At 41.1% G+C, this 25,002-nt stretch overlaps 1 protein-coding gene and 1 long non-coding RNA gene across 2 annotated transcripts in view; one reads left to right on the top strand and one right to left on the bottom strand.

The window, feature by feature from the left end:
* Positions 1–3,272: 3,272 nt before the first annotated feature.
* Positions 3,273–25,002, top strand: part of LOC138965149 (chorion peroxidase-like) — a 28,091-nt gene continuing 6,361 nt past the window's right edge. Inside the window, exons 1-11 of the mRNA XM_070337272.1 lie at positions 3,273–3,429; positions 13,848–13,972; positions 14,897–15,008; positions 16,430–16,670; positions 17,160–17,320; positions 18,051–18,206; positions 18,524–18,711; positions 21,575–21,808; positions 22,714–22,899; positions 23,477–23,595; positions 24,152–24,321. Of these exons, the coding sequence (XP_070193373.1) occupies positions 3,339–3,429; positions 13,848–13,972; positions 14,897–15,008; positions 16,430–16,670; positions 17,160–17,320; positions 18,051–18,206; positions 18,524–18,711; positions 21,575–21,808; positions 22,714–22,899; positions 23,477–23,595; positions 24,152–24,321 (1,783 nt within the window). The 5' untranslated portion in view covers positions 3,273–3,338. The remainder of the gene's footprint in view (positions 3,430–13,847; positions 13,973–14,896; positions 15,009–16,429; positions 16,671–17,159; positions 17,321–18,050; positions 18,207–18,523; positions 18,712–21,574; positions 21,809–22,713; positions 22,900–23,476; positions 23,596–24,151; positions 24,322–25,002) is intronic.
* LOC138965161 (uncharacterized) lies at positions 10,298–11,419 on the bottom strand. The gene is made up of 2 exons (XR_011455340.1): positions 11,019–11,419; positions 10,298–10,738 (listed from the first exon to the last, which is right to left on the bottom strand). It is a non-coding gene; the product is annotated as an uncharacterized lncRNA (long non-coding RNA).

The following is a 25,002-nucleotide window of genomic DNA, read 5'->3' as shown; positions in this document are numbered from 1 at the left end:
TTTTTTACACAATATATCACGCATTCACATCGACCAGCAAACCTCAAGCCTGTTAAAGGAATGTTCACCTTTCGCGGCCTTTATTCCAAGTCACACGGGTATTTGATGGACATTTTTATCTATGCCTATACAATTTTGCCAGGAAAGACCCTTTGTCAATCGTGGGATCTTTAACGTGCACACCCCAATATAGTGTACACGAAGGGACCTCGGTTTTTCGTCTCATCCGAAAGACTAGCACTTGAACCCACCATCTAGGTTAGGAAAGGGGGGAGAAAATAGCGGCCCGACCCAGGGTCGAACACGACACCTCTCGATTCCGAGCGCAAGTGCGTTACCACTCGGCCACCCAGTCCATATCTCTATTCTGTTTAACTTTCTGAACGTGTTTTTAATCCAATCATATCATATCTATATGTTTTTGGAATCAGGAACGGACAAGGAATAAGATGAAAGTGTTTTTAAATTGATTTGGACAATTTAATTTTGATAATAATTTTTATATATTTAATTTTCAGAGCTTGTTTTTAATCCAAATATAACATATTTATATGTTTTTGGAATCAGAAAATGGTGGAGAATAAGATGAACGTAAATTTGGATCGTTTTATAAAAGAAATATTTTTTTTACAATTTTAAGATTTTTAATGACCAAAGTCATTAATTTCTTTTTAAGCCACCACGCTGAAATGCAATACCGAAGTCTGGGCTTCGTCGGACAATACTTGACCAAAATTTCAACCAATTTGGTTGAAAAATGAGGGCGTGACAGTGCCGCCTCAACTTTAACGAAAAGCCGGATATAACGTGATCAAAGACATTTATCAAAAAAATGAAAAAAAACGTATGGGAATATCATACCCAGAAACTTTCATGTCAAATTTCATAAAGATCGGTCCAGTAGTTTAGTCTGAATCGCTCTACACGCACGCACACACACACACACACACACACACACACACACACACACACAGACACACACACACATACACACACACATACACAACAACCCTCGTCTCGATTCCCCCCTCGATGTTAAAACATTTAGTCATAAATTGACTAAATGTAAAAACGGAAAGAAAGCAACAAACATATAAACAAACAAATAAACGAACGAACGAACGAACAAAGGAACGAACGAACGAACGAGCGAGCGAACAAACAAATAAACAAACAAAAACAGTGTAACAAATAATAAACATTTCTTGCATTAGCATGTTTCAAACAAAACAGTTAAAGAAACATCTGCATGAATTAATTTACCGTTACAGTGAGAAGGGCTTTGCTTAGATCAAATGCACATAGATTACAGAGGAGGTAAGACACTGCTATTGATATACGTATACAACAAGGAACAACGATACGTGAAAACAAATGTCGAACTATAATAAATTGTAAAATACAATGTGTTACAATCACAAATATGTCGACCCAACGGTCTTTTAAGTGCACAGACAAGCAATAAGTAACAAGTGTGTCTGTGCACGTAAAAGACCGTTGGGTCGACATATTTGTGATTGTAACGTATTGTTTTGTCAATAACAAACGTTCCAACAAATTACCTTTCTTGTTTTATTATTCTGAATTTTGGAAGATTGGCAGTCTCTTTGTTTTTTTGATTTTATGATAAATTGTGTGAACACAAAACACGCGTATTATGTTTTTATTTACATCGTGTATCACTTATGCTGAATTCCTTTTATCTATGTTTTATAGATAATGGGTTGTGTCTCATTATCAAACACATTTATATTTTCTTCTTGCAATGTATAACCTATTTCATATAATCCTACTTTGGTTTTAGTTTTTAAATATTTATTTCCTGGCCTCGCCTTGCCTTGCTGTTCTTACAACTGCAAAGGGGAGTCGATAGAACGTTTGCTAAAGACATGGATAACAGATAGACTGATAGGCAGCAAAAGTGAAACAGGTTGATGGATATGAGCATAAACAAAATCCCGATTATTTTAATTGACATATTTTCTTCAAGGGGATATACTACGAATCTGACAGTGCCAGAGGAATTTCTTGCAATTTGACGAGCGAAAAGAATGTTGAGAATTCATTGTATCTTAATGTAGACGCACAAGGCACGATTTTCTTGAAAACGCACCACAAGTATGGTAATTATTTAAACCAAAGTGAGTGAATGCGCTTCAGGGCGCTGCTTGGAAACAAAGAGCAGCCCAGAAGCGCCGCCTTCTGGCACCAAGGCAAGCGACCTCTATGACGCCGCGACCTAGTAACCTCATCACGTACACACACAAGGACAGTAACTCAGTGGAAGTAATGACCCACAGTGAGTGCTCTTTCTTTGCCTGTTTTACCACATTAGAGTAAGCTGCAGGGGAGATAACACACCTGCTTTCGCAAAGTGAAGGCAGTCCTCCTGCGCGGTAACATTATTTGTAACGCAGAATCTTATGGTATAACTTTTCAAGCGATCTGATTGCTTTTTCGTTATAGGTATTATCCCTTTACTTTCAAAGAAACAGAAGCTCTCGGTCTCTCCCTCACTCATCCACTACTTCATCTCACTTATCATTTTAAGCGGCACAAACAAATCAACTATGTCAGGATGTCCTTTAGGAAAAGAAGAGTGACTTATGTTTGAACTTGTAGTGGGTCGCAAAATGGGCCAAACGAAAAACCTGTTTGCACACAAAGCGTGCATGTATCCTTTGAGAGAAAAAAAAGTAGGTAACAGTGCAATGTCTTGGGCAAAGTAGTCAACCACTCAAGACGCTGCATATACCTCCTGCGAAGGACACATCGGCCATCTCATTCTCTCACACATAATTATAACCCAAGCAAAACATAATCGCTGTATTCAGCCAGTGACTGTCACAAACAAGTCTTTCAGGTACCAGAATCATGGCATCAGGTGTCAATCAAGAAAAACCCATGTGTAATTGAGTCAGCTCTAATAAAACCAAGACGGATGTCTACCTAATTCAAACCATGTCGAGTCTCATCCTGTCAATTCTTTCCCTGTAACACCTGCTTCCTTGTCAATTCATGGAATGAAGTCACGATAAAAAATCCCCAACCCACACGTACACCCGCACACGGACACACGAATACACACACACACACACACACGCACGCACACACACACACACACACACACACATCAGTACACATATAGGCTACACACACACACGCACACATACACATATATACACACACACACACATTCACATACACATACACACACGGACACACACCACCACCAACCCACCCCACCCCCTTCCCAAACCCCACTCTCAGTGTTCCCCTTTAAAAGAGAGCTTCGCCTGTTCCCCTGGCAGTGGAAACCAGCAGACCACACACCAAACATGGTCATCTCAGCGACTCGACTGTCTCGTGCTTCTGGCATGATAATCTCCGTCTTCCTTCTCGTGTCCTTTTGCACACTTGAAGTAAAAGGTGAGTTTGCTTCTGTCGATATTTTTCTCTGTTTGAATGCATGATGTGTACTTGCACATTCCAATTACTACTATTTCTTATGATACACGTTGTTCTTATAAAGTGCACACATTTAGGCACAGTGTTCTGTACAATCAGTTTAAAAAAAAAACAAGTCGCGTAAGGCGAAAATACAACATTTAGTCAAGTAGCTGTCAAACTCACAGAATGAAACTGAACGCAATGACCGTATACTCGTAGCATCGTCAGTCCACCGCTCATGCTCATGGCAAAGGCAGTGAAATTGACAAGAAGAGCGGTTTAGTAGTTGCGCTGAGAAGGATAGCACGCTTTTCTATACCTCTCTTCGTTTTAACTCTCTGAGCGTGTTTTTAATCCAAACATATCACATCTATATGTTTTTGGAATCAAGAACCGACAAGAAATAAGATGAAAGTGTTTTTAAATTGATTTCGAAAATTTAATTTTGATAATAATTGTTATATTTTTAATTTTCAGAGATTGTTTTTAATCCAAATATAACATATTTATATGTTTCTGGAATCAGAAAATGATGGAGAATAAGATAAACGTAAATTTGGATCGTTTTATAATTTTGTTAATTTTTTTACAATTTTCAGATTTTTAATGACCAAAGTCATTAATTAATTTTTAAGCCACCACGCTGAAATGCAATACTGAAGTCCGGGCTTCGTCGAAGACTACTTGACCAAAATTTCAACCAATTTGGTTGAAAAATGAGAGCGTGACAGTGCCGCCTCAACTTTCACGAAAAGCCGGATATGACGTCATCAAAGACATTTATCGAAAAAAAGAAAAAAACGTTCGGGGATATCAATCCCAGGAACTTTCATGTAAAATTTCATAAAGATCGGTCTAGTAGTCTGAATCGCTCTACACGCACGCACGCACACACACACACACATACACACACACACACACACACATACACCACGACCCTCGTTTCGATTCCCCCTCTATGTTAAAACATTTAGTCAAAACTTGACTAAATGTAAAAAAAAGTAGTGTAATCCGGCTGAGGGGCCGGTGCCTGACGTTTTGAATTACTAAAATAAATCGAGGCACCTTTTTCATTTTAAAAAGTTGTTCAGGACGATTAGTAGTATCTTCATAAAATGGTTTATTTCCAACTTGTGTGGTTTGAACCTTGAGCACGTATACTTATTTTTATCAAATGAAAAGAAAACTCGTCACAATAGAGCCCCAAACTCAAAGTCACATTTGACTTAATTTGTTTGAACTACCAAGCTTGAACACCGTCACCTCATTGGACAGACTCTGACCTAGGAATGCAATCAAGGAAGCAGAATGTGTTTAAAAAACGTACACAAAATACCTGGCTGGCTGGATATAAGAGTGTAGTGCATCCGCGAGGCTTTTCCGGGGATGACATTTATCCAGGTTTTGGTCGTATCGCTTAAACATGTACCAGGGTACAACCAAACCGATTAAGAATAGCACACACGTTTTTCCATATAAGATAGTAAAAAATGTCCTCGGCAAATATTTTTCTTATGAACTATGCACAAGTTTTTCTTTGAGGTTTTTATTAGATAAAAAGAATCAACACACACATGCACGCACGGACGCACACACTAACACACACACACACACACACACACACACACACTCACACACACACACACACACACACACACACGGTTGACCTAGTGGTAAGGCGTCCGCCCCGTGATCGGGAGGTCGTGGGTTCGAACCCCGGCCGAGTCATACGTAAGACTTTAAAATTGGCAATCTAGTGGCTGCTCCGCCTGGCGTCTGGCATTATGGGGTTAGTGCTAGGACTGGTTGGTCCGGTGTCAGAATAATGTGACTGGGTGAGACATGAAGCCTGTGCTGCAACTTCTGTCTTGTGTGTGGCGCACGTTATATGTCAAAGCAGCACCGCCCTGATATGGCCCTTCGTGGTCGGCTGGGCGTTAAGAAAAAAACAACACAAAAAAAACCAGACAGACAGACACACACACACACACACACACACACACACACTCACACACACACACACAAACACAACACACACACACATTTATTCCTCTTGGCTATTAAGCACCCCGCACACTACAGTGTCACACAAGACTGATCCCTTTTACAACGGGCGCCATCGCGTGCCGACACCAGCTCGTGGCACACACACTTCTTTTGTAGCAGTCACAATACATATATCTCAGATTACCTTAGCGCCCTTTGACATCACTGCCATTGAAATATCTAACCTATTGCATGCATGGGTGTGAATAGTACAAAGGAGGGTTAGGATGATGACGTAAACGACAAGAAAAACTTGATATTCCAGTTTCTGCTAATCCGATCAGACGTAGAACAGATTTAGCAAGTGCGAAGGTCACAGTTTTTCATTGCTTCGTGCGTTCTTCGTTTCTTGACATGTACTCTTGATTTTGGTACCGTTGTGTTCATGAGACTCTCCTCTTTCCTGTTAATATAGCCTCACTGTGTACAACTGGATCAAACACGTATGTTGTGTTTATATATTAGCAACATATTAATTATGACCGCCATTTGCATTTCATATTTTCCAAAACATCTACTTCCTCCAACAGAATGATAATAAACTATGTTAAAACATTTAGTCAAAACGTGACTAAATGTAAAAACAAACATACGTATACGGATACATAAGGATGTAAACCAACTGGTGCGGTGATACCCTCCTCACTGCAAGGTTTCAGGTATTCACAGCTAGTAGGCCTATGTACCTTAATCGGGAAAAAAAAACCTAAGTACTTCATTCATTCGAGACTTTCACGTGTTCGATCCACTGATACACAGTGAACCTTGTATCAAAGGAAAGTGCATAGTCTTAGGAACACAACGGTACCAAAATCAAGAGTACAGGTCAAGAAACAAAGACGCATGAAGCAAATGAACACTGTGACTGTATGTATGTGTTTATTGTGTGAACAATTGTGGATACTTTGTGTGATATTTTGGCCAGCAGAAATATGAACAATGTCATCATGAGTTTAAAACTTGTTACCGAAATGTGTTCACCTGACTCGGACTCGGACTCGGACTCGGACTCTCACTCTCAGTCTCTCTCTCTCTCTCCCACTTTCTCTCTCTCACTCTCAGTCTCTCTCTCTCTCTCTCCCTCCCTCTCTCTCTCTTTCTCTCTCTCACACACACTCTCTCTCTCTCTCTCTCTCTCTCTCTCTCTCTCTCTCTCTCTCTCTCTCCCTCTCTCTCTCTCCCATAACACCCAGACAGACTGGCGCTCAGTTGCATCTCTCTTTGGATTCCATCAACTTGTGAACACCTCAACCACATTGACTGATACAATATCAACGTTGATTGACGACATTTACACTAGTTTGTTTGTTTATTTGTTGCTTAACGTCCAGCCGACTACGCAGAGCCATATCAGGACGAGGAAGGGGGGGATGAAGGGGGCCACTTGTCAAGCGATTCCTGTTTACAAATGCACTAACCCATTACTTGTGTCCCAGCAGGCTTTAGTAAAACTAAATTAATACCTACTGGAAGATTACCAGTTTCCAGTATGTTAAAATAGGCTTAACCTATCTACTGCTGGACTTACATCAGAACACTAACAGATTAAACTATACATGAATCGCGAGACAAGCGGAAAGAGAAGAGATTTTTGGAAAAAATACAGGTGAATGAGCAAGAAGGCAGAAAAAAGAAAAGAATTCATGAAGAAAAAGAGAGCATGACAGGAAAGAGGAACCAAAAATCTACCTAACAGCAAACTAGAAAGCTCCTGCGGTTCCAAAAACAGGAGGGGCCTTTAATTTCATAACCGCAGTGCCCCACTGCGGGAACATTTACACTAATAATACCTCCATGGTGTCAAACGTGAAAACTGTACCTTCAAGCATCAGTGACCATTGTTCAATATTTTGTTCTTGGTCGTTCAAGTTACCTAAGCCGGTGCACAAGGACCATACAACTATTGGATATAGAAGCTTTAAAACGTTTGATGAAACCAAATTCTTCTTTGATCTCAGTTTAGCACCATTTTCCTCTGTGTTTAATCATGTTGTTGCTGACGAAGCGTTGGGCGCCCTTTTAGATATATTTTATCCTATAGTGGATAAGCATGCCCCATGCCCACTACCGCACCACAGAGTGAAATATCCATCTCTTCCCCCATGGTTGACGGAACAGATTATAGAAGCCATGTCCCTGCGTGATTTTTACAAAGCAAACAACATGAAGTCTGATTTTAAGAAACAAAGGAATAAAGTGACAGAATTAACACGTCAAGCAAAAGCAAATTATTTTAATACATTAATCGAGGACAAGAAAGATACTGTTTGGCGTGCTGTTAATAACATATTAGGAACATCTAAAGATCACTCAAATCGGTCTGCCACAACCATTTCCCCTGAAGATTGTAATAACCATTTTTTTGTCCCTTGCCAATAGGCTAAATGAATCTGCAAAATGCGACAGCCCTGATTCTGACATTGAAGTCTCTTTCTCAAAAGTACATGATTTTTGTAATCAGAAATGTAAACCAGACGATTTGTTTACTATTCCAGACATGGCAGTGCATGAGGTAGGGAAGGTGCTAGAAGGCCTTGAGAATAAAAAGTCCATGGGTCCTGATAAGATTCCTCCTTACTTGACCAAACTAGCTCTACCATATATTGTGGAGCCACTCACCTATGTGTATAATCTCTGCATAAAGCAAAATACTGTACCTAGTTTGGTAAAAAGAGCAAAAGTAATTCCACTCCATAAAGGCGGAAATTTATCCGACCCAAATAACTTTAGACCCATTTCCTTATTACCCATTTTATCCAAACCATTGGAAAAACATATTCACAAACATTTGCTCGCGTACATAGAAAGCAGAAACCTTTTCCATCAATTTCAGTCTGGTTTTCGAATAAATCACTCTTGTCACAGCGCCCTTACCACGCTATGCGACACCTGGTTGTCTGCAACAAACCGATCTGAAATCAGTGGTGCTGTGTTTTTCGACTTTAAAAAAGCGTTTGATCTTGTTGATCATTCAATTCTATTGAAGAAATTACAGTTGTATGTCAGAAACAGTTCAGTGTGTAACTTCTTTGCTTCCTATTTACATGACAGATCTCAATATACTGCTCTAAACTGTAAAATATCTACTGAGGAGACTGTGAAATGCGGGGTGTCTCAAGGTTCAGTGCTTGGGCCGATCTTGTTCTGTCTGTATATCAATGATCTGCCACTGCACATTTCTGAAAGTAATGTAAGAAGTGATTTTTTTGCTGACGATTCTTCTCTTCATGCAAGTGGAAAATCTGTTCCAGTAATAGAGTCCTCCCTTCAAACAGCTTTAGACGATGTAAATAACTGATGTAGTGCTAATGCTATGCTTGTCCATCCAATACAAACTAAAAGTATGGTAATAGCAACCAGACAAAAACACCAGATTTCTCCACTCAAACTAAATCTTACTATTGGTACTCAATCAATTGAACAAGTTCAACAGCATCGCGTTTTAAGGGTAATTATTGATTGTGAATTCAAGTGGCAGGCACAATTACAGCATATTTGCAAGAAAGTAGCCAAGAACGTTTTCCTCCTATCCAAGTTAAAGCAATTTACGGACAGAAGGATTCTGGAAATGTTCCACCATGCTCATGTAATGCCTCACATTAATTATGTTTCCACGCTCTGGGATGTCAGCAGTGATGTCCACTTGAAAAAGTTAGACTCTCTCTATTGTCGCTTGGCCAAACTCATCGTAAAGGATAATGTTTCAACAGATATGAAATTGAAAATGCTTAACTTTTTTCCACTGGAAAAGCATCTCAAGTTAAACAAAGCCATTTTCATGCATAAATTGTATTAGGGTAAAGTGCCGATTTACATTCATAAAGCTACCCATAGATATGGGTCGGTCAACTTGATCCCACCGATTCCACGAATTGACCTGTCTAAGACCAGTCTTGCTGTTTCGGGTACTTCAGTTTGGAATTCGCTTCCATCATCCTTTAAGCACTTAAAGTCATTAAAAAGTTTTAAAAAATGTGTCTGAGTAGTTTAACGCCTTTTGATTTACCACACTTAGTATTACGTCAAAGATATGCTGTGCATTGTATGTTCTGAACATAAATTTGTTGTACTATTGCTACATGTTCGACTGCTATCAGCTTGTATTTATAATTACCTGCATAGTATGCATTTGATTTTATGAATAACCACATATGTATGCTCTTCATGCCTTATCTTCATCATCATCATTATCATCATCATCATCATCATCATCATCATCATCGTCATCGTCATCTTTATTATCACGTGCTGAAGTTTTCCGACATTCTTTTGTTGGTTAACTGTTTAACTTTTTATTTTTTTATTTTTTTTATTATATAATTGTGTTTTGTTGGTTAACTGTTTAACTTTTTATTTTTTTATTATATAATTGTGTGTCTATGCGTCCCAAGGACAGATTGTAAGAAAATGCGTAGCCTTAAATCTTAATCCTTGTTAAATAAAGTTCAATTCAATTCAATTAAATTCTCTCTCTCTCTCTGTCTCTGTCTCTGTCTCTGTCTCTGTCTCTGTCTCTCGCTCTCTCTCTCTCTCTCTTCCACTCTTTCTCTAACTCTCAATCTCTCTCTCTCTCTCTTTCCATCTCTCTCTCTCTCTCTCTCTCTCTTTCTCTATCGCTCTCTCTCTCTGCATCTTTGTTATGGAGTGGTATAGCCCGGTTTTTAGACAATCATAAATGCCTCTACACAACTCTATAAATTTAGTATTTGTTTACAGACTTGAATGTAATCTGAATAGTTGTCCGCTACCGTAGCTTACAAGGCACAAGCGCACACGCACTCACACACGCAAAAACCTGGTGTTAAATGGATCTTGACACTGCCAAGACTAATTATTATTGTTTACAAAGCTTTTTACATCACAAAATCATTTCCGGGCTTCGACCAGTACTCTAGGCCGACAACACCGCAAGAAACTCTACAGTCCAAGACGCAGACACCTTTTGGCTCAAACAAAGCAGCTTAACAGGTAAGACGAATAGATATTCTACTGTACGTTACCCTACTGCCATCTTTCGGCCCTCAAGATGTTGGTATGGCTGTAAGTCCTTCAGACGACTGACAAGGATGCACCAGTCCTCACGACACTGCAACCATTGCTTGACGTAGTCCTTGATCCTTCCAGTTCGTCTCGGCGGCTAACTGTAGAACTCTGCCAGCTCTCCATGCCATGGACATGTACACCAAGCCGCAGTCACCAGTTCAGTTCAGCCTCCGTCGATGAAAACCCTCCAGTTGGAACACTGTAAAGTTTATAGTCCATAAATCAACTTGTCTTTAGTTTCTTTCACTCGCACAATAAAAATACTCACTCGTCCAACATATCAAGCTGCATGAGCCAATATAATTATTTACACGTTAATTCCTGTTTTCTAAAGCCAAGAAAACGTTACGTAAAACCCTCACATGTTAAAGCAGTGTAGCACAATAGCTTAGGCCTACACAATAACGTTAAACACAGAAACAGTCACTCTTCTCACATACGACAACATGACATGAAAATATAACCGGTTTCAAACATACCTCAAAAGAGTGTAAAGCCAACATTTAGTACAGTCGCCGGCCTGGCATGAATATGAAAATGGAAGATATCACGTAGACTGATAGGGAAAGTCCGTCAGTCTTCATCCTTCTTCAGTCAGATACCTAAAACAGGAGCCCGTCTGCTAAAGTGTTACGAAAAACATGAGTCGAGCTTGGCTCCTTGACGGCGACTGATTTTACAAAGTCGTTCTTGCTATGACATTGCCAGTGAGCTGTCGTCTGCATCACTTGCACGTGAAAAACCTTGTCAGTTACACAAAGGTTCAACTGCGGTCAACGCGACGGTATGCAGCCTATAGCCCTTTCCAATGTCTGACCATCGCTATAGTCTATTCTATTTACAACAATACACACTACCAAAAATACGAGTAAACCGCTTCGTAACAATCTTGAAATGTCTTTTTTGATTGTTGGACATGTTAATGATGTATATTGTACTGAAGTTAACTTAACTTAATACTATTTCTTCTTGAAATTGCTTATTCTGTCACCCTAGAAAAAATAAAGTTCAATCAATTCAATTATCTTCATCTCTCTGTCTCTCTCTCTCTTTCTCTACGTTGGTATCGTGTGAGTTTTACCGTCGATCACTTTGTATGTATAACCTCAATCAACAGTGTGCATGTTTTTTCTTGCTTGCAGATTGCTTTTTATATTTAGTCAAGTTTTGACTAAATATTTTAACGTAGAGGGGGGAATCGAGACGAGGGTCGTAGTGTATGTGCGTGCGTGTGTGCGTGCGTGCGTGTGTGTGTGTGTGTGTGTAGAGCGATTCAGACTAATCTACTGGACCGATCTTTATGAAATTTGACATGAGAGTTCCTGGGTATGAAATCCCCGAACGTTTTTTTCATTTTTTTGATAAATGTCTTTGATGACGTCATATCCGGCTTTTCGTGAAAGTTGAGGCGGCACTGTCACGCCCTCATTTTTCAACCAAATTGGTTGAAATTTTGGTCAAGTAATCTTCGACGAAGCCCGGGGTTCGGTATTGCATTTCAGCTTGGTGGCTTAAAAATTAATTAATGACTTTGGTCATTAAAAATCGGAAAATTGTAAAAAAAAATAAAAATTTATAAAACGATCCAAATTTACGTTTATCTTATTCTCCATCATTTGCTGATTCCAAAAACATATAAATATGTTATATTCGGATTAAAAACAAGCTCTGAAAATTAAATATATAAAAATTATTATCAAAATTAAATTGTCCAAATCAATTTAAAAACACTTTCATCTTATTCCTTGTCGGTTCCTGATTCCAAAAACATAATAGATATGATATGTTTGGATTAAAAACACGCTCAGAAAGTTAAAACAAAGAGAGGTACAGAAAAGCGTGCTATCCTTCTTAGCGCAACTACTACCCCGCTCTTCTTGTCAATTTCACTGCCTTTGCCATGAGCGGTGGCCTGACGATGCTACGAGTAAAATGGCATTGCGTTCAGTTTCATTCTGTGAGTTCGACAGCTACTTGACTAAATATTGTATTTTCGCCTTACGCGACTTGTTATATTTAGTCAAGTTTTGACTAAATATTTTAACGTAGAGGGGGGAATCGAGACGAGGGTCGTAGTGTATGTGTGTGTGTGTGTGTGTGTGTGTGTGTGTGTGTGTGTGTGTGTGTGTGTGTGTCTGTCTGTTTGTCTGTGTGTGTGTGTGTAGAGCGATTCAGACCAAACTACTGGACCGATCTTTATGAAATTTGACATGAGAGTTCCTGGGATTGATATCCCCGAACGTTTTTTTCATTTTTTTGATAAATGTCTTTGATGACGTCATATCCGGCTTTTCGTGAAAGTTGAGGCGGCACTGTCACGCTCTCATTTTTCAACCAAATTGGTTGAAATTTTGGTCAGGTAATCTTCGACGAAGCCCGGACTTCGGTATTGCATTTCAGCTTGGTGGCATAAAAATTAATTGATGACTTTGGTCATTAAAAATCGGAAAATTGTATAAAAAAATCAAAATTTATAACACGATCCAAATTTACGTTCATCTTATTCTCCATCATTTTCTGATTCCAAAAACATATAAATATGTTCTATTTGGATTAAAAACAAGCTCTGAAAATTAAATATATAAAAATTATTATCAAAATTAAATTGTCGAAATCAATTTAAAAACACTTTCATCTTATTTCTTGTTAGTTCCTGATTCCAAAAACATATAGATATGATATGTTTGGATTAAAAACACGCTCAGAAAGTTAAAACAAAGAGAGGTACAGAAAAGCGTGCTATCCTTCTTAGCGCAACTACTACCCCGCTCTTCTTGTCAATTTCACTGCCTTTGCAATGAGCGGTGGCCTGACGATGCTATGAGTAAAATGGCATTGCGTTCAGTTTCATTCTGTGAGTTCGACAGCTACTTGACTAAATATTGTATTTTCGCCTTACGCGACTTGTTTATTTTCGATTTGTATGTTGTTGTTTTGTTTTTGTTTTTGTGTACTTATTTTGTCTTTGAGTTGTTTGTTTACTTCTTTTGTTCTACTAGTTTATTTACATTTATTTGAATTTTGTATTAGATGTTAAGGACTGGTTGTGGGAAAAGGCGTATCCTTAAACCTCTATTTTTGAAAAATGAGGTTCCATCATCATCATCATCATCATCATCATCATCATCATCATCATCATCATCATCATCATCATCCTCATCATCATCATCATCATCATCATCATCATCATCATCATCATCATCATCATCATCATCATCATCATCATCATCATCATCACCATCTATCTTTGTCTTTGTCTTCTTCCCTCTCACCGTTTGATCTTTCAATTTATTCTGCTCGTCTTTCAGCGTTGGTGCTATACCCAAACGGGAGCTTTTCCGTGTGCGGGACTTCTCCTGAGATGTCTGCCCTCCATAGTTCGTGGTGTATAAGCGGTGGTTTTGATACCATCCATCCCTTCTTGTATAAGAAGGTAAGCTTGAAGACAATGTCCTTAACAATCACTAAGCAACGATCACACGCCCAGTAGATCAGTTGCAGAGCACTTAACTTGTCATCCGCGGGCCACGGGTTCGAATCCTGGCCGGGACGGACATATGCCATCTCAGAGACGGTATCTTTGTCCCAATCCCGTACACCACAGTGGCTCGTAAAAAGCCTGGGCCATTCTGTCAAAAGTGAAGGTAGCAGATTACACGTATACGCCTTGGTTGCTGCTAGCTTTCCACTGGAAGAAAGCGACCCGAATTTTCAAACGATGGGACAATAAGTTAATGAACATGAAATAAAACTGAAGCATAAACTGACGCATACATGCGTGTTAGCTTCTTCTGAGGATGTACAATATTTCACAAGTACAAATATGCCAGGCAAAAAAGGCAAACTCCTTTTCCTGTCAACCACCTGGCAAATCATAAATCCATCTATTCGTTAGGAGTTAAGTTTAAAAATACCGTACTCTCCGTGTGAGTCATCCTTTAACAATAAATCACCTTACATCATTCCACACATATTGAAGTCAGTTAGAATATACTCTCCTTTCTGGGTAAACATGGTATATCTTTAAAATCCACCACAGATCCCTTCACATAGATGAAGATTAGGATAATAATACCGCACAGTTCAAGACACCCCTCCGTTTCGTTTCTTCACTCTGATTATTCAGATTTGCTGTTTATGATATCTGAAAATGTACTTCCATGCCAAGACTTCTGCTCTTTAAAGATGTTATTTTATCTTATGTTCGGAAGTCTAAACATGCGGGTTCGAATTCGCAGGGTGGCGAGGGGAGGGGGGAGGGGGGTATAGGCACGCACTGTACCGGTTTTAAAAAAAAGCAACTAGCCCGATGACTGTGATGTCAGCGTGTGACATGTGTATTTGCTGTTTGACCTAGCCTTGCAGTAACCGCAATCGCTACAGAACCATTGATGGCAGATGCAACGCCAGGGATGACCGGGGAGCCGTCATGTCTGAGGTCAAGAGACTCATGCCTCCGCATTATCAAGGTTCGTGCTTAAGCCTAGGTCCCACTATCACGACAATTTTGGCGAACCACAACGAGTGACTGCGATTTTGCGAAAACGATGTTTGCCACGAATGTTTGCAAAAAATCGGCCGAACAAGAACGCAGTAATACGAACCATAACGACCTCGCCGATTTTCTCCAATAATCCCAAATCGTTGTTGTTCGCTGTCAAGATTCGCCACAGTGGGACCGGGGCTTTAGGGAAGTAAGCTGCGTGTGTTCACGAGAGAGAGAGAGACGCAAGACGTTTCATTGAATAAACACAAGATACATTTTGACAGGGTGGGGTGGGCTGAGCGGAATCATTCATACAGGTCACATCATTTTCCTTATTGAAAATCTCTCCTCCCTCCCCCCCCCCCCCCCCCCTAGAAACATCTATCAGCGCAATAGTTAACAAAATGGACCGGTACAACAAAAACGTTTACAATATAAACAACCATCAATCTTGCTCTATCATTCCACTGGACAAACTATTACGAAACAGACAAATAAAAACGTTAATGAACAAAATCAAAAGGCATCAAATCTTACAGGACATAATGCAATATAGAACAATGGACCAATAAGCACGAGAGAGAGAGAGAGAGAGAGAGAGAGAGAGAGAGAGAGAGAGACAGACAGACAGACAGACAGACAGACGTAGACAGACAGAGAGAGAGAGAGACAAAGACAGACATAGACACACAGAGGCAGGAAGAGAGAGAGAGAGAGAGAGAGAGAGAGAGAGAGAGAGAAAGAGCGAGAGCGAGTGAGAGACACAGAGAGAGACAGAGAGAGAGACAGAGAGAGAGAGAGAGACAGAGACACAGAGAGAGAGACAGAGATAGACATAGAGAGAGAGACAGACAGAGCGAGAGAGAGAGAGAGAGACAGACAGATGCAGAGAGAGACAGAGACAGACAGAGAGAGAGAGAGAGACAGAGAGAGACAGAGAGAGAGAGACAGAGAGAGACAGAGAGAGACAGAGAGAGCGAGAGAAAGAGAGAGAGAGACAGAGAGACAGAGAGAGAGAGAGCGAGAGAGACACAGAGAGAGACACAGAGAGAGAGAGAGAGAGAGGATAGAGAGAGACAGAGAGAGATAGGAGATAGAGAGAGAGAGAGAGAGAGAGAGAGACAGAGAGAGAGAGACAGAGAGAGATAGGAGAGAGAGAGAGAGAGAGAGATAGAGAGAGACAGAGACAGAGACAAAGACAGAGACACAGGGAGACAAAGGAAGACAGTGATACATAATTCAAAGAGAAACACCCTCTCAGCACACAACAGTTGCTTCGCGGATTTGCACACACTTTATCTTTACACATTATCCCACCTTTTTCCCACTCCCACGAATCCATCTCAACGTGGCTCCTTCTTCGCAGTGTTGGATGTCCCAACACACTTCATCCTCTGCCCACAGGTCATGACAGTGCTCCTAGAACGATGTCCACCGTCAAGCCTGCTGTCCCCCTGCCAAGTGCACGTGCGGTCAGTAGGGCGGTGCACAAGCCAAAGGTCAGGAAGTCAGAGTTCACCTTGCTGCTGATGCAGGTCGGTCAGCTTCTTGACCATGACATGACGGCTATCCCCGTGCCTACTGAGGAAGACGACACCATCCGATGTTGTAATACGTCTAACAACTCCAACAAACCGCGACACCCGTAATTTGTTTTACAGTATTTGTTTGCCTTACTTCTGTGATATGTTTTTTTTTCTTTCTTTGTTTCTTTGTTTCTTTGTTTCTTTGGTTCTTTCTGTCTTTCTTTCTTTTTTTCTTCCTGTCTTTCTTTCTATCTTTGTCTCTTTCTGTCTGTCTTTTTTATTTTATTTTTTTATTTATTTATTTTGTTTTTTCGTTCTTCCTTTTTTCTCTCTCATTATGACCTGTTATTGATGAATGAATATTTTCTGTAAACTTAGGAATTGTTGCATATCATTAAGTCTTACAAATATGTGATTTTTGTGTATGCATTGTAAACGAAAAATTGCTGGAACGAATGCCTTTTTCATCATAGGACATTCAAATGAAATAACAGGATTATTAAACAGTTAATCTGACACACAATAACTTGTTTTGTGGTAGACTTGTCAATACAAAAATGATTTGCCTTGCCTGGCCTTACCTTGGTTATAATTTGTGTTGTCGCCAGAGAATGCTTCCCTATCGAGATCCCAGCGGGCGACCCCCACTTCCAGGGATGCATGGAGTTTGTTCGTTCTGATCCACTGACTTTTCCGAACGATTACGAACCTCAGCCAAGAAGACATGTCAACTCTCTCACCTCTTTCATCGATGCCAGCATGGTCTATGGTCAGTGAGCAAGTATCCTGTGTGTGTGTGTGTGTGTGTGTGTGTGTGTGTTCTAGCGTGTGGGTGTATATGGGCGGGGATATAGCTCAGTTGGTAGCGCGCTGGATTTGTATTCAGTTGGCCGCTGTCAGCGTGAGTTCGATCCCAGGTTCGGCGGAAATTTATTTCACAGAGTCAACTTTGTGTGCAGACTCTCTTCGGTGTCCGAACCTCCCCCCGTGTACACTACATTGGGTGTGCACGTTAAAGATCCCACGATTGACAAAAGGGTCTTTCCTGGCAAAATTGCTTAGGCACAGTTAATAATTGTCTACCTATACCCGTGTGACTTGGAATAATAGGCCGTGAAAGGTAAATATGCGCCGAAATGGCTGCAATCTACTGGCCGTATAAAATTTCATCTCACACGGCATCACTGCAGAGCGCCTAGAACTGTACCCACGGAATATACGCGATATAAGACTCATTGATTGATTGAATAAGAAGTATCAGACTGGCATAGACGAGCATAGAAGAGTGGTGAGAAGTGTATACTATGTGATGTACGCGTGAAACGTTGTGCATCATGTATTATGATGATTTATGTGTTTAGTGCTAATATACATGTAAAAAGTGATTGTTTTAATTTCATTTGTCAAATGGTATGTTTGAATTTATGTCAATTTGTAAATACATTTTGTTCCAAAATAATGTCATCACATTTTATCTTTATTTTTGTATTACTTTCCAGGGAGCAGCGAGGAGAGGGCCAAGCAACTGAGGACACTGAAAGGCAAGGGGGCTCTGCTCAAAACCAAAAAATTCCGTAATGAGGAGAGACTGCCGGAAGGGGAAAACACTTCGTGCATCATCCGCTCGCCTTCCATCCACTTCTGTGCCCTGGCTGGTAAGAAAAACAAAACCTTGTATTGCTCGTGCGTATAGCTCAGTTTCTATCAGATTAGTCTGTCGAGGAAGAGTTGATTATGCAATAACTGTAACTTGGATATTTATTCAGTTACATATTGTTTGTCCATTTGTTCATTTGTTTACTTATTCAAGCATTTATTTGTTTTTAGTTATAAATTATCTTAGTTATGTATTTATTTATTTATTAATGTAGTTTTTATTTATGTATTTTTGTTTACCTATTTATATATTTATCCTTTATAATCATAAATACAGTATGTATGGTCATGTACTATTATTGCTGTTTCCGTGCAGGTGATGATCGTGTAAACGAACAACCGGGGCTGACGGCCATGCACACCGTGTTTCATCTCGAACACAACCGTCTGGTACGCAAGCTGGCCAAAGCCGTTCTAAAACGTACAGGCAGAGCTTTCAAAAAAGGCGATGTGGAAAAATATCTGCGGAAAGCACCAAAGAGCGTGTTGGAAATCTATTATCAGGTAATGTGGGTTTCGTACCAACTGTGTTAAAACAAGATATATTACTCCATTGAATCACGATACACTAATAAAAAGAAGAAGAAGAACAGAAGAAAGAAAGCAGTTGGGACACGAACTCAAGCTTACGCTTATATTACGAACAGAGATATGATTATACTGACAGTCATGATGGTGGGCAAAACAACACTCGTTTGCTATCACATAGGCTGAGCATTGCAGGCACATATAACGTTGTTGTTGTCATTGATTTTTGAAATCGACAAGATATAAGGAATGTAGTACTTTTGGAATTATACCCTATTTATTTATGTATGTACATGTATTCCAAAGCGACGTGACTATAGCGAGTTTGTGTTCAAAGGGAAACAACTGTTGTAACTTGTTCATGCTAGACTAATCTGAGTGGCATCCCTTCTTTCGTTCTGTTCGATTTCAAAGAACGCCTGCCTCTCGTTCATAATTAACTCATGTTATATCCGTATTCAATGGTTGTAAACCGCTTCCGTTCATAACACTCTCAGAAAGAATAGACAGAAGTTAAAGATATAATCCGCCTCATGTAAACAGTTCGGCTGCCAGGCTCATATCTGATTAGGCTTTTACAGGGAATAAGACGATCCCTCCGCTTGGTCACATTACAAAAATGAACAGCCTGTGTGCTTACTCTCAGTGCACCATTGGTATTGTTAGTGAGTTATGATTCGTTGATGACACAACCATTTGTCGAGGGTAGCGTAGGCACCCGGTCTGCTCCCCGCCTAAAAAAGGCCAGTGCCGTTCCGTCTTCGAGGGACTGCGTGGGTTTCATTTCGGAGTTTTCCTTCTCCTAGACGAGTTTCCTTCCATGGATGATGAGCCTCCTCTGCCCTCGTTTTGAATTCAGAGTGGTCTTCTCTTAGGATAGCTGCCTGCCAGGGTTGACGAGCCTATCCTGCCCGGCTATTTGACCCATAGCTGGAGGTTGGTTCGTGGGCACCTGGGCGTTTCCACACACCGGTGGGCCCGCATGCCGCACGTCTAGGGGCCAACCTCCTCCGAGTCCTTGTAGTCTAGCCTGGGGCCTTGCGGTACCCAGTTTACGCCTGTCGCCGCGATGGAGGCACTACATAGGGCTTGTTGTGGAGAGGTTATTGTACTGGCAGGAGAGACTGACGCATTCTGCTCTCTTTTCGCATTGTCCTAAAAAGGACAGACGGTGCTAGCCAGCGGTGAGGGCTGAAAGCGAGAAGTGACAAGCACAAGACACTTCGCCAACACACTAGACACGTCACACAACCGTTTGGCAGGCAGTGAGTTATGATAAATTAAATCATTAAAAAAATGCAACTCATCACAGGAAGCAGTCATAATATCGATTTTTGGTTTATGTCTAAGTGGGGGGGGGGGGGGATGTCGTGGTCTTTTTTTCATGTAAAAAGCCTGGCCAGAGCTGGTGTTTTAACTATACGAAGCGTGGCGTCTGCACCGGGTAAATCATAATTGTGTACACAAGGTAAATTCTTAAACTTAATCATCATTATCAAACGCCTTGTGGGCCTCTGGACTCGTGAAGATACTGACCCACACTAGACGATGTTCGAACATCATTATGCCCCGCCTTGTGGGTCTCTGGACTCGTGAAGATACTGACACACATTAGACGATGTTCGAACATCATTATGCCCCGCCTTGTGGGCCTCTGGACTCGTGAAGATACTGACCCACACTAGACGATGTTCGAACATAACTCTGTCGGGTTTGCATGGTTTGTGAAAGAATGACTAATCTTGCTTTTATCGGGGCAAGCTTTCACACGTCATATGTTCGGCCTGTCACGAGCGATGGGTGTGTCTGAAACATGTGGATACGGAACATGTGTGGAAAGTTTGCTTCACTACAAGCAAGACTATTCACTCTTTCACACGTGATATTTTCGGCCTGTCACGAGCGATGGGTGTGTCTGGAACATGTGGATACGGAGCATGTGTGGAAAGTTTGCTTCACTACAAGCAAGACTATTCACTCTTTCACACGTGATATTTTCGGCCTGTCACGAGCGATGGGTGTGTCTGGAACATGTGGATACGGAGCATGTGTGGAAAGTTTGCTTCACTACAAGCAAGACTATTCACTCTTTCACACGTGATATTTTAGGCCTGTCACGAGCGATGGGTGTGTCTGGAACATGTGGATACGGAGCATGTGTGGAAAGTTTGCCTCACTACAAGCAAGACTATTCACTCTTTCACACGTGATATTTTAGGCCTGTCACGAGCGATGGGTGTGTCTGAAACATGTGGATACGGAGCATGTGTGGAAAGTTTGCCTCACTACAAGCAAGACTATTCACTCCTTCACACGTCATATTTTCTGCCTGTCACGAGCGATGGGTGTGTCTGAAACATGTGGATACGGAACATGTGTGGAAAGCTTGCCTCACTACAAGCAAGACTTTTCACTCTTTCACAACCCAAGGTCTCATGGGTCAGTATTTTACGATTCCAAAGGCCCACACGGGGCATAGACATGGACATGATCATTTAGGAACACATGCAAATCCGACAAAGTTATTTCCAAACATCGTCTATTCCGGAGAACCATCCGGGCCATGGGTTTGACAATGATGACTTAAAGAGGCGCCATTTTGGAAAGTGTTCCTACGATTTGGACCTTAACAAGTTCAAGGGACATTCGCTGTACTGTAATTTAGAAACACCTGCAGTTATTTTCTCAAAACTGCTCCGAAACTATGCAACATAATTAAATGAATTTTAATCAGCGAGCGGTTTGTGCCTTGCGTTATTATCTACCCGAGTTATTACCGGAGTTTGTCTTTTGTGAAGATACTGACCTAATCTGTTGCCGTGTGTGTTGCACGTGCCAGGAGGTGCGCAAGGTGCTGGGCGCCGTGTGGCAGAACGTCGTCTACACGGAGTACATCCCGCTCATCGTCGGACCCGCATTCACGGCACGGTACAATCTGTCCACCGGCCAACGGGTGGCCTTTGACCGGGACGTGGACCCCAGGGTGTCTGATGAGTTCGCGAGCGCCGCATACCGGTACGGACACACCTTGATCAGCGACATGATGGTGACTGACCAGGCGCACGCGCTCAGGGTGAGGACATCACACCTTATTTGCACTTTGGACACCAACATGACATTTCACACAGATAGACAGTCATTGGTCTACAAATCTAGCTATTCGACAAGCACTGTCAACATCTAAGTCAACACTTTGATTGCCGGTGTCACGGACTGAAAACTCTGCCTGAACAATCTTTCTCATTGCGGTCAATGCGCATGCGCTAACATGGGGAGATCAATCAGGTCGTGAACAACCTAACCCTAACCCTAACCCTAACCCCCACCCTAACCCATGGTTCGTTCGGTCAAAGGGTCGCATTTTTTAAGTCCAAGATTGGCGCACGCGCATTGACCGCAATGAGAAGGATTGTTCAGCAGAGGTTTCAGTTCGTGACACCGGAACAATTTCGTTAAAATAGCAATGAGAAAACATAACATGCAAAGTATCACAATTTGACCGAAGAAGACTAACTCGGTGTGGAAAAGGTAATACTGCAGTAGAACGTCTAAGTTTAGATCTCCAAAGTGTAAAAGGAAAAAGAGAGAGAGAGAGAGAGAGAGAGAGAGAGAGAGAGAGAGAGAGAGAGAGAGAGAGAGAGAGAGAGAGAGAGAGAGAGAGAGAGAGAGAGAGAGAGAGAGAGAGTCAATAGATTTATGAAGAGACAGTCTGAGGAAAGCGGGACACAAACGTTTTTCATTTTTGTTAATTGTTCATTTTCTCTGCATTTACTTTACTATCCCATTGCTGTGAAATTCGGGTCGCTTCCTCCCATTGAAAAGCTAAGCAGCAACAAGAGTCGCGCTACACAGGTGATGTAAAGGGAGGCGAAAACAGACGGTCTTGGAATGGGATTTTCACTGTATTATTAGCAATTCCTATGTGTGTAAAAAACATAACCGTTACCTCATGTCCTTGGGTTGTTTCTCTCTCCACAGGAGCTGTTCAGTGATTCCGCACACAACTTGGAAAACTTCCCCAACATTGTCAAAGGTCTTGTGTCCAGCGACCAAACTCCGGCGGAAGACTTTGATTCCAACATGGCCGACTCTCTCGTGAACCATCTTTTTGAAAACAACGAGTCCGGCCGTCCTGGGCTTGACCTCGCTGCACTCAACATACAGGTAATGTATGTGTGTGTGTGTGTGTGGGAGGGGGGGAGTGGGAGGGGGTTGGTGTACGTGTGTGTGTTTGGGGTGTGTCTTTGTGTATGTGAAAGTATGTGTTTGCGTGTATGTGTGGTAGCGTGTGTGTGTGTGTGTGTGTGTGTGTGTGTGTGAGTGTATGTGTGTGTGTGTGTGTGTGTGTGTCCGTGCGTGCATGTGTGTGTGTGTGTGTGTGTGTGTGTGTGTGAGGGAGAGCCTACTGTCAGTGTTTCAATTGATGACATGGCTGCTGAGGAACAACGTTTGTTCATACCATAGCTTCCGTATTTAGTATTAGTCCTAGCAGACGGCTGCTCTTGAATTATCGCACGCAAAAGCCTGCATAGAGTCTGTGGTGGTGTACTTGTTCGTTTACACAGAGCAGAAGATATATGTAAACAATGCAATTCAGAAACACAAAACAATTCAATTAAAAAAATGAAATTAAGAAAAACACGTCAGCTTTTACTTGTTTTTACCGTGTGGCCAATACCTTAATTTATTTAAATTGTGTGTTTGGCAGCAACAAACATTGTCTTACTTGTGTATTTGACAGCGAGGACGAGACCACGGCCTCCCTTCGTTCAACGAGCTGAGGGAGTATTTGGGACTGAGTAAGGTCACCAGATGGAGGGATTTTGATAGCAACGGACAAGCCTTGAAAGGTCTCTACGAGTAAGTCATGCTATGGTTTCCCTTGAAAACAGTTAAGTGCTGAAGTTGAACACTAAAAGTAGTTTCAGATACCCTCAAGGAACTATCTTAGTAAACCCTTACACTGGTTTATGATAGTTTTGACACAAGTCATGTTAGTATTTGGTTTTGTTTACCTTAAAGCCAGTCAAACGAACTGTGTCATTTAATGCTGTTAAATGCTAGTGCAAAGTGTGTTCCATAAGGTTAGAATTGCTTAGTTGGTGCAAGATTCCATTGTTATTTAAACCTCATTGAAGGCGGAATGAGGCTTTAAGATGAAAACAGCTGTTGCAATTACGTATTACATTACATGAATCTTCACGCGTCGAAGACAACAAATACAGCATAGTATTTATCCTTTGGAAACTTAATATTAAGTTTGCAGCCGTGTGGTAGTCAAGATTTACCAGTCGCGTTGCGTTTAACTGCATTTCTTTTTTCTTTCTTTCAGGTTTCTTTTCTTTTCTTGTCATGCACTCCTTAATGGGTTGATCAAAATAAATCTTTTGAAATGACGTTGACTTTTGTGACGCAGGCATCCGGATGACGTGGACTGTTTCACGGGGGGGACCAGCGAAAGCCCTGTGGAGAACGGGGTGGTGGGGGAAGTGTTTGCGCACGTCATAGCCCAACAGTTTCATGACCTCAAGTATGGCGATCGTTACTACTTTGAGACCAACAGCAACTACTACGGCTTTGGGGATGGTAAGCTCTTTGGAGATTTCTTGTGTCAACAGAGAAACTAGAATAATAGCTATTAAAGTCTCGCCGCAAGGTATTTGGAGATTACTTGTGTCAACACAGAAACAAGAATAATATAAACTTGGCCAAAAAATTATTGCAACAAATTTCAAACCCAAATTAAAGCATTAATCCCCGTGTCATTTAATTAAAACTGTATATGCCAGTTAAGACCGTTCACTTAACCTCCAGGATCACCATTTGGATTAAATATTTCTTTTACATGGATCACGTGACCGCCGCTCAAGTAAGGGTACCCTCAAAATCGACCAGACAAAAACGGAAGAGCCGAATGAAAAAATTGACAAGAAATCACAATAGGCAAAACTTTGCAACTTTGACATACGAGAAGAAAGTCAAACCAATGATCTACCCTGAATAGATTGTTTTGTTTTGCTACCTTGCGTATTTCGCGTGCTATGCTATTCCTACTGATGCAGGTGTCGATCGCAAGAGCGGTCAAAAACGGAACTTTTAGCGTCATTTTTTAGGGGTATCATGACAAAAAAGTCTGCACTTTAGCAATAATTTGGTGGATTGCTTTGAAACTTTCGGAATATTTTACCGACATACTAGAGATACTTCGAGCGAAATTATGGATTGTTACAGCAAATTTGCTGGGCCTGTAAACACGCTACATATTTA

This window comes from Littorina saxatilis, linkage group LG4 (assembly GCF_037325665.1).
Source record: "Littorina saxatilis isolate snail1 linkage group LG4, US_GU_Lsax_2.0, whole genome shotgun sequence".
NCBI lineage: Eukaryota > Metazoa > Mollusca > Gastropoda > Littorinimorpha > Littorinidae > Littorina > Littorina saxatilis.
The sequence above is the reverse complement of the archived record's forward strand: the minus strand, read 5'-3'. Positions and strand labels throughout refer to the sequence as shown.